At 32.4% G+C, this 19,601-nt stretch overlaps 1 protein-coding gene across 1 annotated transcript; it reads left to right on the top strand.

The window, feature by feature from the left end:
* The first annotated feature begins 2,520 nt into the window (after window positions 1-2,520).
* trr (trithorax-related) lies at window positions 2,521-13,504 on the top strand. The gene is made up of 7 exons (XM_065511309.1): window positions 2,521-6,682; window positions 7,703-9,373; window positions 9,442-10,879; window positions 11,579-12,177; window positions 12,265-12,394; window positions 12,782-12,964; window positions 13,033-13,504. The coding sequence occupies exons 1-7, from the start codon at window positions 2,652-2,654 to the stop codon at window positions 13,123-13,125; spliced, it is 8,145 nt and encodes a 2,714-aa protein (XP_065367381.1). The 5' UTR covers window positions 2,521-2,651; the 3' UTR covers window positions 13,126-13,504.
* Window positions 13,505-19,601: the final 6,097 nt, after the last annotated feature.

Genomic DNA, 19,601 nt, shown 5'->3' with positions numbered 1-19,601 from the left:
CGAATAATGTAGATTATCTCTATCCCAGAAACTAGCTCTTAGTAATCCAGATATAGGTCAAAAATCGAGGTTGGACCGATTTTCTCGATTTTAAATAGCAACCGAGCCGGAAGAATTCCGGAGATATTAATGTATGAATCGAGTATGTTAGTTATTTGGAGGCTTCTGAAAGTTGATTTCCGCCCTCCGCTATCTATAAGTGTATATATGGTCGGAAAATTATATTGTGGAAATTACAAACGGAATGACAAACTTATATATACTCTTCTCACGAAGGTGAAGGGAAAAAAACAGGACAACCTCGATTTTTGGCCTATTTTTGATATACATATATATTGATTACAAAGTAATTAATATAGACAATATGGATACATATTTATTTTTATTTATTTCATTAAGAATCAAGCCCTAAGGGCCAAATATGATTCAATGAACTTTGAAACGTCGTATATACGCCATAGTAAGTCCGACCTCCTACAATGGGTCAAAAAAATCGGCAAAAATATTTTTTAAACCGAATATTTTTCACCAAAAAAAAATTTATTTTTGTCATAAAATTTAAAAAAAATTTAAATTAATGTGCTGTTTTTCTATGGCGAACGAGTACTTTGAGTGGAAATTTAACATGTGTTTTGTTATTGTAACAAAAACAAAATACACGTAAAACGTCCACTCAAAACGCTCATTCGCTTTAGAAAAACAGCACATAAAAATAATTAAATTTTGCTCATGTTGAGCAAAACCATTTTTTATATTGAGTTTTTCGTAGCTTGATTTGGGGGGCATAGGGCATAGAGAAACATAGAACGGAAACTAGAAAAAAAATTACTCAGAATAATCACACATACGAGTGTTGTTTTTGTTTTCACATAGTTTTTTCTACTAATACATTCTCACCACTTAGGTTTCTGACAACTGAGTTAGGTCTTTGATAGGAGAGTTTCCGCTCTATGTCTATTCTCTATGGCAACCAATCAATCCCATAAGAAATACACAGGCATGGGCATAGAGAATTATACATAGAGACGAGACACTCCGATATGTCAAACAAAAATACAACAAATCATATGTCTGATACAACAACAAAATACATTGACTAGCATGTATTTTGTTGTTGCCAGAGATAGGTTTTTGACAACAGACATACCCTATGGACATGGGCATGTGAGCCGCTCACGTTGAGCCGGAGGAGGAGTATAGTTGCCAGATTGATAGTATTTTATTTTTGACAATAAGCAAAAACAGTCCAAATGGGATAATTTAATTCATAAAAATTATTTTAGTTTTTGACTGGAGAGCTACAGATGATCAGTTTTTATATGCTATGTACATAAGTTATTTTGGACTTTTTATATTATTATGAATTTCAATAAAGAAATAAAATAAATGATTTTGAATTACCCTGCGGTACACCATAGGAAATTTTACCACATTTTTGACAAAACTTCCAAATTAAAATCATAACAAATTATACAAATCATTTAATAATAATTGTAATTTTTCAATAACATTGGTTTACGGTAACATTAACGGTTTCTAAATATGTGTCAAAGATATCGGCCACTGGACGGTTGCAATTAATATTTTGCCAAAAATCTGAATAAACTAAAAGAACACTAATAATTATCTTCTGTTTGAGAATTAGTATATCGTAAAATGCAAAAAGGCGTAACTAACAAAAAATTCAAAATCGAGTTTTTGATAGATAGACATTTTATATTTTATAAAATACTTCAACTATATGTTTAACATTATTTGTTGTAGAAAAAACTTTGTTAAAAATGTTTTCATTTTACAAAGTTATTTGATTCTCCTGTAAAATTATAATTTTGTTACTTACGCCTTTTTGCATTTTAGCTAACGATATGTAAAATGTTAGGGAGTCTCCAAAAGATAAAATCCAAAAAATAAATTTAATCGGTCCAGTTTACGGTTACAAAAATAGGTGAAATTTCTAATATTGCGGTGGCGTAAATTGATTACAGAAACGTTAACTTAGTTTTGAACTAAAATAGTAAAAATTTAAATTTTTAATAGTAACAATTGGTAGAAACTGTTAATAATACACAAAACATTTAATTAATTGTATGCGTATTTAAATTTAAAATCAGATATCGGTATCGGCTCTCCAAACACACTCAAAATGAGGATTCCGAATGCTATAGTTTATCTATGTGCAGTTTTTCTATAGCGAACGAGTATTTTGAGTGGAAATTTAACATGTGTTTTGTTATTGTAACAAAATACATGTAAAACGTCCACTCATAGCATTCGTTCGCTATAGAAATACAGCACACTTATTTAATGACTTTATGATTATATTTTAGTTTATCAAAATGTTAATTATTTTTAATTGTAAAACATAATCATAACAGAAAATTACTTGTCCTGTTTTTAAGTTCTCACCTACAAAATCGCTAAAATTGACACTTATTGGAAAAAAATTTTACCCGCTAAAATGGTTTCAAAATAGCTAGATTTAAAGTTAAAAACGCTATATTACCACCACTGACAAGAAGCAAAAGTATTCCTACAATTTTGTGTTGAGAAGAAAAAAAAAAGAAAAAATTATAATTTTTTTATAATTTTCTTTTAAATTTTTTTTGTACAAAAATTAATAATATTAAATAAGAAAGCGAAAAGCGTATAGAATGTCACATCAACCCACGACAGCGGATTTTGACAAATTTACAACATTTAAAATAACAACAGGACAAACAGTGAAACGAACATCCAATGAAAGCCACGATGATGAAAGTAAAAAGCTGAAATTGGAAAAGAGTGGGAGTGTTTTAACTAATGTTGCAGGTGCAGCAAATCCTGCCACACATCTAATAACCAGCAACAATGTTATGGCGGCTGCCGCAGCAGAAATAAATAGTAAAAAACTAAAGTCAAGAATGAAATTAAGTGAAACAAGTGCATCGACAACAACAGCGTCATCCTCAGCGGCAGCAGGGTATTCATTAATAGTAGAAGACGCCACAACTACGGGCACCATGAGTGAGGAGAGCTGTGAATCTGGTGGAAAAACATTTACGACAACAACGACTGCTGGTGAGGAATTAATGTTTATTCGCAAACATGTTACTAATAAAAGTGATACATCTGCGGGAAATTTAAATAATGATGGCTGTGTGGATGAGCGCATTATCCATATAGAAGGTGACCCCGGTGGTAATGCTGCCACTTCATATATAACTGCCATGAGCACCAAGCCGCCTCCTAAACGTTTACAAATCGGAATGGCGGAGGCAAAAAAGTCCTTAGGTGACAGTATCGACCTAAAATTAATTACCACCAGCGAAGGTCAAGGCGCAAGTAAGATTTCCATGGTAGCCGGAGATAAAAAACCAGAACAAATACTTATCTCTGCCTCCAACACAACCATAAATCCTCAAAATACGTTCACATATAGTCGAGTATGCTCCGTCAGCAATGTATCCGGTCAAACGGGAGAGGCCGTTAATATAAAGAGTTTACAAGGTGCGGTGAAGAATCAGTCATTAATGGTTTCGTCCAAAAAGTTATTACCCGAAGTAACTCAAACGACTGCCAAAGTTTCAATTGGCAATACAACCATATCAGTGCCTTTATTAAAGCCTTTAAGCTCCACACAAATCATACAAACTGGTAGTGGTAATTCCGGCCAAGGAGGTTCTGCAGAAGGTACAAAAAGTGTTATACATACCATTCAGACTGGAGGCAATACATCGTCGCAGACTCAATTAAGTAAAATACTTAATATAAAGCGTGGCCAAAAAGTGACACAACCGACTTATGTGTCATTTTCCCAACTGCAAATTAAACCGGTGTCAACCGCTAAAATTGTCCAAGCCAAAGTGGTAAGTAAAAAGATACCACTGCAAATACAGGCCGTACAGACGAACAAGTCTACGTTACTACAGCAAACCTCTGGGGTAGTTACCATTACCTCGACCAAACCGGATCCTCATAATATGCAACAACAACAGCAGACAATACAGGGTCATATTTTGCCTTCGCCTCAAAAGAAACAACAGTTAAGTTTTGTCAAAGAAATACCCACTGGCGCCATAATAAAAACAACATCTACCGCCAATATAGAAGATGCCACTTCGTCAAATTCCGGCAACAACTCGACGGGCGAACAAGGTTCTACAAAGCTCGCTGGTGATTCAACCATTAAAATTTTGGAAAAGTCGCCACAGCTGGTAAAGGTTAATACACAAGGGGACTCGTCTACAAATTCGTCAATTATAGCCACTGAATACTTGCCAACCAGCGTAAAAGTTGTTCACACATCTGGGGCACAGCAACATATAAACGCCTCCAACATACGTACCACATTGGCCACGCAAATGGAGAATATGGAGCAGCAGGGTAACGCAGGAATGCAACAACCGCAGCAGCCACAACAGCAGAGAATAAACATTTGTCCCACGATCAGTATAGTAAGACAAAACTCTCCGCAACTGGTTACAACGTCAGGAAATGTTTCAACTGTCTCACTGAGTATGGCGGATGCCGTAAGCGGCCAACAGAAACTTATTTTAACCAAATCACAGTTTGCCAATGTCAGTGCGGCAAATGTTTCTGCCTCTATCGGCAATACAATGACTTCAAATTTTCCTCGTAACATTTCCTTAATGTTGGCCAAAAGTTCAGCCTCTCAGCAAGTGTTCACAACATCTGGGTCTAAAAATACGCTGTGCGTTACAACAGCAGCCGGAAATAATAAAATTAGTAGTGGTACGCGTCTCAATCTCAACATACAACCAAATGTGATCAATTCAGCGACTCCAATATCTGCTCCTGCTAATTCACAAAACGACATAGATTCATCGAGTGGGACCGCAACAATGGATTCTACGGGTGGTAATGAATCAGGGACTGGAACAAATGTACAGCAACAAACTACCCATATAACGCAAAATCGTAAAATCATTCAGGTTTTGCCAGGTTTATACAGCAGTAGCGATGGAAGTTATGTGAAGATCACAAAAAACAAACCGCCACAAGATGATGAAGATAAGAAAAAGGTGGAAATATTGGAACAGCACCAAAAGCAGCAGCAGCAGCAACAACAGCCGCAGACACAACAGATGCAGCATCAACATCATCCGCCACAACAAACTCAACATATACAGCTACAAATACAACAACAGCAACAAACTACACAACAACAGCAGCAGCAAAATCATGTTCCACAACAACAGCAGCAACAACAAATCCATATGCAAATCCAACAGCAACAAAATCATCCACAACAAATTCATATACAACAGTTACAAAACGCCCGACAACAGCAGATACAACAACACAGACAGCAGTTATTACATAAACAGCAAATGCAGCAGTTGCAAAAACAACAACAGCAGCAGCAACAACAACAGCAGCAGCATCAACAGCAGCAGTTATTAAATCAACAACAAGCACATGATTCAACTAATAGTTCCAATACACTATCAACTACCGAAAATCATCCAACTGAGTCAATAACAACAACAGCAGCTGCAGCAACAGTATCCAAGTTTTCCTTAAACCAAGCACACTCTTCTCAATACAACCATCATTCAAATGCGACCGGCAACACTACAGTAACAACACCAACACAAACAAATATAAACTCCAACAGTGATCCATCACCACAGCAGACCACAATCAGCTTGCCAAAAGCAGAGGAAAGCAATAATGTTCTACTCAAACAATTGTTACAAAATTCCAACTCCACTCCCAGTAACCAAAATCAAAACAATTCTCGTTCTGGCGTAGGCACATCCGCCTCGTCCTCAACTACTGTTTTATCAGCGCGCAAAGTAATCAATGTACGTGCACCTAGTTTGGGTTTGGTTAGTTCCTTGGAAGCCCAATTGGCTAGACCTGTTATACCACCAGTACCTGCTAGTGAATCTTCTACGACACCGGTATCGGTTTCTCAAACCCCACCCACCAATACATCACAATCCATGAAACTATTGAATGACAGTTTAAAAGCGGCGAATCAACAGAGTGCCCGGTCTCCGGTTCCAACACCTCCTCACTCATTAACACCTGTTCCCAGTAGTAGTGTGAATACGAATACTCCTTCCCTAATAATTTCGACAACAAAATCCAATTTAACTCAGCATTCGGATAAAACAAAACTTTCTTCGTCCCCTCTTATATCGAAGGAAACTTCATTTGTATCCAAGCCAACACCACCACCGCCGCCGCCGCCGCCACATTCGACGCCTACACAGACTTTGAATAAAGAACATTCTGAACAAAACATTGAGATATTTTCTTTGCAACAATCGTTGCATCCGGGAGAATCTATATTGAAATCAGAACAACACCAACATCAACATCAGCAACAAAAGCCACAAACGGATTCTTTGTCTTCAACCACATCGGTGCCTGTACATATAAGTAACAATATTATCAGCAGTGGTCAGCAATCGTTTAAACAATTCATACAAGCGAATCAAACAAATCAAAATCAAGCCTCTTTAACAACAAAAATTACGAAATATGTACAAGATGTTAAAAAAGCTGCCGCTGAACAACAGCAACAACAGCTTTTACAGCAACATCATTTGCAACAGCAGCAGCAACAGCAATTGCAACAACAACAACATCAGCAAAATCAACCAATGTCAGTTAGCCGAAGCTTTAGTACGCCAAGCTCTATTGGAAATGTTTCTGCTTTAAGTAAAGAAAAGTAAGTACATATTGGAGTTTTAGGTTCAGTTTTAATCGAAACCTTAAACGCGGTTTTTGATGGCTCATAATCGAAAACCCACAATTATTCTATTATCGTTATCGGTTTCATTCTTTTCAACAGAAAAAGTCAAAATATTGAATTGGAAAACAAACTAGTTATTACATTATCATCTATCTATTTGCATGGAAAAAAACAGACCTTACAGAGTCGATAATGTATTTGTTTTTCAATAATTGCTTCTGAATTTTGTATGCTAGGCAAAGGACCGATATGTTTTAAATTTTTGAAAACCGAAACCGCGGTTTTGAATATTGTTGATTTTTTGGAAACTCTAGTTAACATTATTAATTAAAAACTTTTCAGTTACAATAAGAAATGTGTAAGAAATGACATAAATTTGTTAGAAATTTTGAAACAGAAATATGAGCGAAAATTATTTCTGCTGTTAAACCTTTCTGAGTATATTATAGACATTACGAAGATCCCAACAACTTGAAATGATACATCAATATACCGGGAATTCGGTCCACAACCTCGATTTTTGGCCTATTTTTTATCTATTACTAAGTCATTAATATAGACAATATGAATATCTAATGATAGATATTTCAAAATCCATTGCAGCGATGTATATAAGCCTATATTAAGTTGGACCTACAATGGGTCAAAATCGATAAAAATATTTATTAAACCGAACCTTTTTTTAGCAAAAAAAATTTTTCTCAATTTTTTTTCACTAACCCCAGTAAAACGAAGTCAGGTTATGTATTAAATAATAGTTAAACAGATAGTTTTCATACAAAAATATTTTTAACCGACAGTATAACTATTAGATAGGCCATAACCAGGGTTCGTGTTAATGGGTGTAATAAATTTAAAAATTATTTTTTTTAATAAACTAAAAAAATAATTGGAAACAAAATTTAATTTTGTTTAAAAAATCCACTTGTAGTGGATTAAAAAACGATCTTTAAGTATTGTTTGAATATGTATATTTAATGAATTTTATTTTGATAGGATTAGTGGCAATGTTATTCTTAATACACATGGCAATCAACAAACCGTAAATACATCATCGTCGTCATCATCCAACACATCGATGAATGTAAATCTCAATGTAAATGTGAGCCAAAGTCAAAGTCATCAGCAATTTGTGGGGACCGTACAGCAAAACAAATCCTTCAGTGGTACAAATGAAGGTGGACAAGCTGAAAGCAATAATCAAACCAAAGTGGTGGATAGTCAAGCAACAACGACTCCATCAACGATCATACAACAGCAGACAACACATCAACCACAACAACAACTTCATCTTCATCATCCGCAGCAGAGTCAAAATCAGATTCTTATGCAACATATGCAACAACAGCAGCAGCAACAACAGCAACAGCAGCAACAACAACAGCAGCAACATGATCAAGCAAAACAAACTATAAAACTGGAAGTAGATGAAACAACACCATTTCAACAAATGCAACACACGCAATTACAACAACAACAGCAGCAGCAACAATCCTTTAGAGTTGCATCTACATCATCATTGCATAACACTTTGACCAGTTCCATGTCTACGACACCTACAAATTCGGTAGCTTCGACACCAACCAATGAGGCACCCTCGCTCTTAAACTTGAATCACAAACAACAGCAACCACAGCATATGCAAACAACTCATCAACAACCGCATCAGCAACACTTAGTTCATCCCAATCAAAATGTTACAGCATCTTCGTTGTTAAATGCTGCCGCAACAACAGCCAACACGACGACTACAACATCAGCATCAGCATCGACAGCAGCCCCGAATTCAGCAACTAAAGACGCCGATCGCAAGAAACGCAAACGTGATCAACAGAAACAGCGTAGACAATTAATTGGCAACACCAAAGACAGTGCCACAAATAGTTCACCCGCATTAGCCAGCACTTCGAATGCCGCCAATGCTAAAAAACGTTCACGTAAGTCGCTTAAGCTTGAGGAGGACTACGATGGTTTCATCGATAATCTACTGTCACACATGCGTCAAATGCAACCCTTGCAAGTGCTGGAACCTCAACTCAATGTTAATTACGGCGTTTGCAACATTTATGGCTGGCGTAATTTTTTAAACAATTCGAACTCGAATTCAAACTCAAACGCTACATCGCCCATCAAAGAAAGCCAGCAAAATGAACGATCCCATATGTTCGAACAAGAACTGGAAGGTGAATACGGTGCTGCCTATTTGCCCAATAAAGTGCCTTTTTATGACCCTAAGAATTTTATGGAGCTAAAGACAAAAGATGATTCGAATTCGTCTAATATCCAGAATAACTATTACGACCAAGAATTTACGTCGTTCACGTATAAAACAGAACCAGAAAAATTGTCCAGCTGGGTTAAAGTGTATCGAGAAAGAGCAGTGGAGTCCCCTGAAGTGGTCAGCAATAAATTGCTGATGCCCGTAGATCCGGTTAAAACCATGCGTTTGAATATGTTGCAGCAAGAAACATTTCCTGGTCTAATCTTAATGAGTAGCACCCAGCAAAAGTTGGGTCGCATGTCGCCTGTGATACCGTTTGTGAATTCGATGGCTTTAATTACAAAGCGCAAGAAAACACCACTAAAACCTTTGGAAAACGATGCAGCTGCCAATGGTTTATATATGAAGGACCATCATCAAGATGATTTATTGGATAATAAAGTGGGGTAAGTAAAAACTTTAAATTTTGTAACTTGCAAATTGCTAAAATATTTGCTTATAAATACACTTTTAGCATTAAAAGCAGTCTTAACAACCAGAATGTTATATTGTCATTGCCCACATCGTCGGCAGAACGTTTGTTGGATGTTTTGAAAAATCTGGCCAATCTTTTGCAATTATCTACACCGATTCCGTATAAAGTTGTGGACAACAACGGTGATGCTGAGGCTGATTGTGAGCAGAAAATGGAAAGTTCTTCCCTAACAGCGGTCGATCGGGAAATGGCCTTAAAACATCTCTCCATACAAAATATACTGAATGGCAAGTTTAAAATGTGTCGTCATTGTGGCAAGGCCATCAAAGGTCGTTGTATTAAAAATACAGACGATTTTACAAAGACAAGATTCCATGCAACATTATTGCAGCCAACACAGCCAAGATATTTCTGTAATAAAGGATGTTATGTACAATTCCGTTGGTCGATTGAAAAGAAAACATCTACGCCGGATCTAAAATCAGTATTAGACTCCAAGAGCGCCGATTCTGCCCTCGAAGCAGCTGTAGAAGCAGCAAAAGAAAGCGATTTGGATAGGCTAACAGACGATAAGGATAGTTTGAAAGCGTTGCTGGGCACAATACAACAAACAGACAAAACTTCATCTACTTCATCAACAAACACTACCACAACAGCAGTGGCAGCGGGAGCCGTAGCCGTAGCCGGTGTCGGTGCCATAGCGACCATGATAAAGGAAGACAAATCGGTGGCGGAAGCAGTGCCAAAACCCAAGAAAATTCCCTTTCGGTACTTCAGTTCGAAATGTTTTCAAACTACCACACCTGCCAAGCGTATGTCGGAGAAAGAAATACGAGATTTATTATTTAAAATGGATATAACCATGTCCGTAACCACAGCACAGTGTAATGTCGGAGAGCCCGGTACCCATCATCCCATCGAGGATCGACGCCAGTGTGTGTTATGCACTCAAATGGGTGATGGTGTAGCCGATGGTCCTTCGCGTCTCTTAAATTTCGATGTCGACAAATGGGTGCATTTAAATTGTGCTTTATGGTCCACTGAAGTGTATGAGACCATAAGTGGAGGTCTGGTTAACTTTCCATCGGCTCTACAAAACGGTCTTAATCAAAGTTGCAATACTTGCCAACAGCTGGGAGCCACCGTTAAATGTTACAAAACACGCTGTGGCGCTGTCTTTCATTTGCCCTGTGCCATCAGAGATCAGTGTGTGTTCTATCAAAATAAAACCATACACTGTCAGGCACATGCTTCACGTAACGACAAAGACAAGGAGCTGATAACGTTGTCAGTGCCTCGTAGAGTGTTTGTTGAAAGAGATGAAAATCGGCAGGTGGCCGCCATAATGCATCATTCCGAAATGATGAATTTAATGCGTGTTGGCAGTTTAATATTTTTAAATGTGGGACAATTGTTGCCCCATCAGTTGGAAGCATTTCATACACCAAATTATATATATCCAATTGGTTTTAAAATCGTAAGTATTTGCCCCCCTAACCATTTCGTTAATGAATTCATTATGGATTCTTTACATAGGCTTAATTCCTTTGTACTTCAAATTCATTCTCATTAAAATTTTCATGAATTAAAATCCATTACAAAATAACTTTAAAAATATATTCACTCTTATCGTGGTTGGCGTATGTGTTTTACGACTACGACAGTTTTGTACTAGATTAAAGATAAAATGTAACCTGCTTCTTTAATCTAGTACGAAACTGTCGTAGGCGTAAAACACATACGCCAACCACGATAAGGGTGATTGTATGGTTAAATTGTTCTTCAATTCAAATCTATTACAAAAAGTCTTAAGTAAATTTTTTCAAATTCATTTTGTAAATGATTACTAGCTTAACAAAAACAAAACCGGATGAAGATTTGAATTAATTTCATTATGAATTCTAAGGAAATAAATTTAATGAACTTGAGTCTAAATAATTAATAATATTAATCATTATGAATTAATTCAGCGATGAATGAATTCTATTTAGATAAAAGCTAAAGAATTATACTTGTGAATGGATTTATTTATGGAATGAAGTCTCGACATTTTTTTAATTCCGAATTAAGATTTTTGTGAATTAAGCTCTATAATTGATTAATTCGAAGCTCTGTTTCAGTGTTTGTTAATTTTCTGATTTTTTTTTGATTTTTCCTTTCTTTTTGTCAACAAAAGATACGTTTCTATTGGTCTATGAATCGTCCGAACAAACGTTGTCGTTACATATGTTCCATTGCTGAGGTAGCGGGTCGTCCGGAATTTCGCATTGTTGTCCAAGAATTAGCGAAACCAGATGTTGAGTTGCGTGACATTACACCGAAAGCGGTGTGGCAACGTGTTTTACAGCCTGTGGCTGAAATGCGCAAAACTCACAACTTGGTGAAACTCTATCCCGAGTTTATAAGCGGCGAAGATTTGTTCGGTCTAACGGAGCCCTCCATTGTGCGCATTATTGAAAGTCTACCGGGTGTAGAGACCCTAACAAATTATCGCTTTAAATATGGCCGTAATCCTTTATTAGATTTACCATTAGCCTTAAATCCCTCTGGGGCAGCTCGTACAGAACCAAAGCTTAGACACCTCATGGGTTGGAAGAAACATCATCCGCAAAGAACCTGCAGTAATGTCAATTCCCTGGGCCATCAAGGTAGTATGAATACGGTGGCAGCTGCCGGCGAAGTTTCGTGTCCCTACAGTAAACAGTTTGTACATTCAAAGAGTTCGCAGTATAAGAAAATGAAACAAGAATGGCGTAACAATGTTTATCTGGCTCGGTAAGATTGCTTTCTAACGCTAAACATGCTCTCGGAAAGTTGAATTATGAATTTGCAAAAATATTTTTTTTTGGTTGTGTATTTTAGATCGAAAATTCAAGGTTTGGGTTTATACGCTGCTCGTGATATGGAACGTCATACTATGATTATTGAATATATTGGCGAAGTAATACGTTCGGAAGTTTCTGAAATACGTGAAAAACAATATGAAGCTAGGGTAAGTGAAATTAGTGGTCAATTTCTATACAAACAAATGTATATTTTTGAGAAAGAATTTAAGAATTTTCAACAATTTCAGAAAAATTACTTTTAATATAAATTTCTTTCTTAATTATAATGAGGGTATTCATTTCAAAAAAATGGAAAATGACACTCTGATTTTTTTACACTTTTAAACAACAAACACAAGAAAAAAAATCCAAAAAAAAATATAATTTGTTTGTGGAATTTTGTTCATGTTTTTGTTATGTAAAAGTGTAAAAAAATTTGAGTGTAATTTTCCTTTTTTTGAAATGAATACCCATAATATCTTTGAACAAAGACCTAGAAAACTAGTGTAATTTTCTATACAAAAAATATGTATTTTTCTTCGTATTCTTTTTAGAATCGTGGCATATATATGTTTCGTTTGGATGAAGATCGTGTGGTTGATGCAACATTATCTGGTGGCTTGGCTCGTTACATAAATCACTCTTGCAATCCGAATTGTGTTACAGAAATTGTTGAAGTTGATCGTGAATTACGCATAATAATATTTGCTAAACGAAGAATTAATCGTGGTGAAGAGGTGAGTTAAAAAAAACAAAATGTAGCCAAAAAGCATAAACTAACACATTTAAAATTATCCAACCACAGCTTTCTTATGATTACAAATTTGACTTGGAAGACGAAGGTAGTAAAATACCCTGTATGTGTGGTGCCCCCAATTGTCGAAAATGGATGAATTAAATAAAATTTCAAATTGATTCTCCAGTTTCGCAACAAACATTTTTTTAGTTAATATTTTGTTTTTTATGTTAAGAAAAAAGTATATAATATACATATATATATATATAAAATACACTATATTTAAAGTAAAACACAATCACAATAGTAGTGTATTAAATAATAACAACAATTATTTCTATTTAGTTAATGCACTACATTATTTAATTATAACAATGATAAGTTAATATACTAGATATTCAAAATACATATATATTTTCTTTATGTACAAACAAGTTGTACATACCACTTCTATATATTTTAAGCAAAAAAACAACAAACAACTAGAGTAAATAAAAGCCAGTGAATTTGGTTGAAAATATTTTCAATTTATTTCTATCTTGTTCTTATTTTTTTTTTAAACACATACACACATACATTATTATGTTATTAAAAATCATTACACATTTAAACAACATACAAATATTATTATTATATATAAATCTATTTAATTAATTAATTATTAATATTAATATTATTATTATTACATATTTTCTTTTTTTTTATTATCATCTATCATGTTCATGTTTATTATTATTATTAATGATATATTATTATAAATATTTAGCAAAAAACCAACATACATTTTCTTTTTTATAAATTTTGTTCTATATATTTTCTATTTTCTATTTTGTATAATTTTTATTATATATATTGTAATATTTAATAACACTAAATGATGATGTAGTGCATTCGAATTTGTTATAGATGATGAGATAATTATGATTAATTAAATAATGTACACATTATGTAAAAAAAAAACAAAATCGTCTATATAATATTATTATTGTTAACAGATTTTTCTCAATTACGTATGTTAAGTAATGCAAACAAAAAAAAGGAAAAACATTAAACAAATTATTATATTCAAATATATTGTGTATGTATATGAGAATATTTTATTATATTTGATAAAGAAAATAAAATAATAAAAAAAATTTAGAATTTTTTTTAGAAATTTCATAACGGAATATTTTACGCACATAGTAAAATAAACATTTAATATAATAATGAGTGAAGAAATTTAACAAATACAAAATATAAATTCAATTTAAATAAAGTGTTTTTTATAAATTAGCATAGTTTCAATAGAAGAAAAAAAAAATATTTTTGTACTTAATAATAGACGACCGCCCCTGTTGTGTAAATCGAGTGTTTTCATAAACAAATAATTGACAAATTGATGTTCTGCAATTCGCACGATTTTGTACATTGAAACATGTTTTTATTTAATCGTAAATAAAACAAATTAATAAAATGTGGACTGAATTGACAGAACACCAATATACCTTAATATAGAAAGGACCTAATTCGTTTCGATAGAATAAAAATAAATTGGTTGAAGATCTTCACAGAAATCTGCGTTAAAAAAAAATCGCAACTACAGAACTTTATGTTTTATTAAGTTGTAAAGTAAGGAAAAACTTAGTTAAGGTAGCGAAATGTGAGTTCCATTTTAAATTCAAATCGTTACTCGTATTCAATTTTTATAATTAGCAGGAATTGGTTTAAAAGTTATTCTTGAAATCGATCGAAATTCATTACACCTTTCCAAATCATCAAATACATAACTCAATGCTTCAATAACTTAATAAAATCTTCAGCGTACAGACAATTTTTATGTTTATCTGTAGTTTATGTTCTACCATCTTTATATTACATATTGCTGTCTATTTTGTCTTAAATAAAATATTGAGTACGCTTTTGACCGAATCTTAACTTAAGAGCAGTTTTAAAAATTGTCACAAAAACATTCCTATCTTATTTCAATATATCATGAACGAACGAAAACATAAATTTTCTTTTTTTTATTAAACTTTATTTAATAAAGAAATTATAGGAATTACATGAAGAGACTTATTTACAAAAAAAAACTCAATTAACAAAGTGAGTTTAAACAAGTAATAGTACTATATTATACAAATAACTTACATACATGATTCATACATCAATATTTCCGCTATAGACCCGGTTCGGTTGCTATTTAAAATCGAGAAACAAGGATATAAGGAAAAAATCAGGACAACCTCGATTTTTGGCTATTTTTGATCTATATCGGGATTACTAAGTCATTAATATAGACAATATGGATATCTAATGATAGATATTTCAAAGTCCTTTGGCCAAAGTAAGTTGGACCTACAATGGGTCAAAATCGGGAAAAATATTTTTTAACCGAATTTTCTTTTCATCAAAAAAATTTTTTTTGTCATAAATATTTTTTCACTAAAAAATTAAAATAAAAATTTTGAAAAAAATTAAAGATCTATTTAAAAAAAAAAAATTAAAAATATTGTCCAAAAATTGTATTACTAAGTTCAAAACACCTGGATTTTGAGTTATGACGCTGTTGCAGCAAATGAGCGATATGTATATGAAATTTCCAATTTCTGTCAGACATGCTTTCGAGAATTTTGCTACTTAAAATCAGCAAAATCGGTCCACAAATGGCTGAGATATGAGGAAAAAACCAAGACAACCTCGATTTTTGACCTATTTTTGACCTATGTATATCTGGATTACTAAGACATTAATATAGACAATATGGATATCTAATGATAGATATTTCAAAGACATTTGCAACGACGTATATAAGACCATAGTAAGTTGGACCTACAATGGGTCAAAATCGCAAAAAATTTTAACCCGAATTTTTAAAAAAAAAAAAATTGAAAAAACAAAAAAAAAAAATTTTTAAATTTAAAAAAAAAAATTTAAAATAACAATCGAAAAATTTTTTTTCCAAAAAATTAAAAAAACAACTGGAAAAAAAATTTAATTTTGTTTACCTAAAAATATTTAAAATTTTGAAGTATAATTTGGTGAAGGGTATATAAGATTCGGCACAGCCGAATATAGCACTCTTACTTGTTTTTTTTAAATTCGTTTAAAAAATTTTTAAAAATGTAAATTTTGGGTTTTGGGTTATGAATGAAGTGGTTTGAAGTTTGGTCAGATAATTTGTATGTTCTATATTTAAAACAATTTTAACTGTATTTTTTTCAGCTTTTAATTTAAATTTTTTTTTTTAAACTTCCTACTTTGACACAAATCTCTAAATTTCAAATAAAATATGGGCAATTCCATAACATCGTACGTGACATTTGTACGCCTATACAGTGGAATAGATTTTGCAAAAATAAGAGTATCTGAAAAATAATTTTGTCTTTATATTCCATTCAGAGCGTACTATATTTTAAAATAATAAAAAGTTCTTTCGAACTATTTTTGTCCAAAATATTGAGCGAAATAAGGGTTCCGTTTTATGTCACGTACGATAATATAAAACGGAACTCATTTTGAGGTACATGTAGAAATATGCGAAAATATTCGAATCGTGAGATGCGTTACGTTTTCTTTAAATTTCTTACACTAAACGAAATATTTTTCCGTTACAATCCGTCATATTTAAATAAAAACAATCTTTGGATGATTTTATAATAAATAAAATTTAATATCGTACGTGACAGATTTTTCTCTTATAATAAAACAATGTATATTCTGTAAATATATGTATGTATACAAAAACTAAAAAAGTGAATAGAAAATATACATTCGGTTTCAATAAATAATTTGACAATCAGGTATGTTCTGTAATCCACGTGATTTCAAATCACATACCGTTTTAAAATCACACATGTGATTTGTGCCTGTTCTGTAAATCACACTGTTATTATATTTTTCGGTGTGATTTTAAATTTTCGAAAGCACAAGAAAACAGCTGATTCGTTTATTTTAAATGTTTTGTTTTACTAATAATTTTGTAGAAATATTAAAGTGAAAATAAAAAAATGCCTGGAGCTTCTGTTATATCTTTAATGGAATTAAAAAGAATGGAACTACATTTTATAAAAATTTTGCAAAAACTATGGCGCAAGCTCAACCACTATGTCAAAAAGGAAAACAGAACAGTAAAGCTGCCACAGTACACAATTGCTTTTGGTTACCACTTGCTTCAACTTTGTTGCATTTTTTTTTCCAATTTGCGCAAAAAACTTAACGCATATTGATAACTTATAATATAATCTAACAAATATTATAAATTTTATGACGAATTCTATAATTAATTTAAAGATATTGAACATATTTTAGACAAACATTAAAAAATTTTAGTCCGGCAAGCTTCCATGTACATATTTTCGAAAATCATAAACAGTTGACAACTGAAAACAAACCTGAAACCACAAAAGAAATCACAAAAGCAAATAAACTTATTACAGCAGAAAAGGTGTCTCTAGATTTTTATTAAATTGTAGGTGTTTTTTTAATAAAACAAGTAATTCTATAAGAAAATTAATAAAGGACATATTGTTTAATTTATTTAAATAATTTATTTTAATATTTTCCATTCAATAGCCGCAGAAATAACCAAGTGATTTGAAAACATTAGTGACTTTGTTGAACGTTTTAAAATCACAAAATTATGTGCTCAGAACACCATTTATGTGATTTCAAACCACTTTTATAAAATGTGATTTGCAGAACATACCTGAATATCTAAAAAAAACCAGAGTCAAATTCATTTCATACTACAAGCTAATTGGGAGCCTAGTTTTTGCCGCAATTTTGCCTAAAACATTAATTATTTAAATATAATCAGTTTAAACTATTATTTTTGTCTTTAAAATGTTATAATATGATATAAATACTTTCACATAGTAACATTTTATTATTTTCTTCTATTCAAATCATATTGAAAAAAAGTTTCAAGGGTTTTCGTTTTTTCAGTAGTGGTAGCGATTCTCGTGGAATTGCCCATATGCAACATCTAAACTTTTTCCGATTATGCAAAGTTTTTCAGCATTTGGTTTTTGAATGTCAGAGGACAATTGTGTATTACCCTTTCTTGGGATCACCAAGAATCTAAGAAGTCTAATATAAGGGTCACCATAATGTATACTTGCTACGATTAACATTGATAAATATTTCTCATACGCTACGTTGTTCATGTGGTGTAAAATATGTTTCCTAATTTTTCTAAATCTGGGTTTAGTTCAATTTTGTTTATAGAAAACGACAAAAAAGGTACATTTGACTTATGAAATCCAATGTAATTTTTTGTTTAATCAATAAGGAATTTAATTCTAGATCGAATATAAAACCAATAACTTTCAATTTCACGAGACCAATGTACTTTTTCTGTTGTTTTCAAAACCGATTCCGACAATGATTGGATTATACTCCGAATACATTGTTACCCTATGTATTAAACTATAAACAAAAATAGAGACGAAAAGTGATTGTCAAAAAAAACCTAAGACCCCTTTCACACTAGGCAATTTAGTTGCGCAAGTCTCTTGCCCAACAACAAAACAGCATTTAAAATTTTCTTCTCCTTAACCCGACATTTCCTCTGTCATCTACAAACACAAGAGACTTGCGCAACTAAATTGCCTAGTGTGAAAGGGGTCTAACTCTTGCAACACCAAAATATATGTTAGTCCATACGCCTTGTGTTAGCAATGTTATAATTGTTATATCAGACATATGATTTGTTTTATTTTTGTTTGACAAAACGGAGTGTCTCGTCTATGGTTTAATGTGTTACTATAATAAATAAAATAATGAAACAATTAAAAAACTGTATCACATCTACGACATTGTTTGTCTTAAAGTAAATTTTCTTAATAAACGCCCTATTGTAACATTAAAAAAATGTATAATTTATTTTGTCTACGAATCACTGTGTAATATTTTATTTTATTTAAGAATACATTTGATTTTTTGGTGTGAAAGCAACAAACAACAAATGAAAACAGTTCAACAAAATAAATAATAGTTTCGTGGCAAATTTAACGTTAAAACATTCAATTACTTATCAAAAACATTCGCAATATTTGAAACAAATTTTATTCATTCTACAATTGTTATTATGTATATTGAGGGCTTATAACTTTTTGAATATAAACCCTCTATATGTTTTTTTTTAATAACAAATTACATTATTTCTTATAACTAATTAATTTAAACTTATTTTCTATTAAAATTTTTAATCGTCACCTAAAATGCAATCACATCATCACTTTTGAAAATTTTACTGGAGAGACAAAAAAACATAAAAGTGTTGTAGTTACAAATATGAATTTCTTTATTTAATAAAGTCGTTATTTTTAAAAATAGAAAGTTAAAACTTTTTAAAGACGTGTGCCTTGATGCGCTTTACCAATATCCATTTAAAACTCAATTTTGAATCTATTGGTTGTTACGCCCTTTTGCATTTCAGGTGACGATATGTGTTAAAAACAATTGAAATATTCTCTGTTTTGTTTGTGAAACAACAATTACAAATCTAGTTGGCCAGCTATTTTTTGTTTTTCAATATAGTATTCAAATACATATGTGATGGAAATCGATTTTGAAACCGAAAAAGTGAGTGAATAATTTATTACTTTCGTTTTGTGTGTTGTTAAAATTCCAATTTTATACTTTTCCTTAAATTT

Source organism: Calliphora vicina, chromosome 5, assembly GCF_958450345.1.
Source record: "Calliphora vicina chromosome 5, idCalVici1.1, whole genome shotgun sequence".
Taxonomy (NCBI): domain Eukaryota; kingdom Metazoa; phylum Arthropoda; class Insecta; order Diptera; family Calliphoridae; genus Calliphora; species Calliphora vicina.
This window is presented reverse-complemented; position numbering and strand designations above follow the sequence as displayed.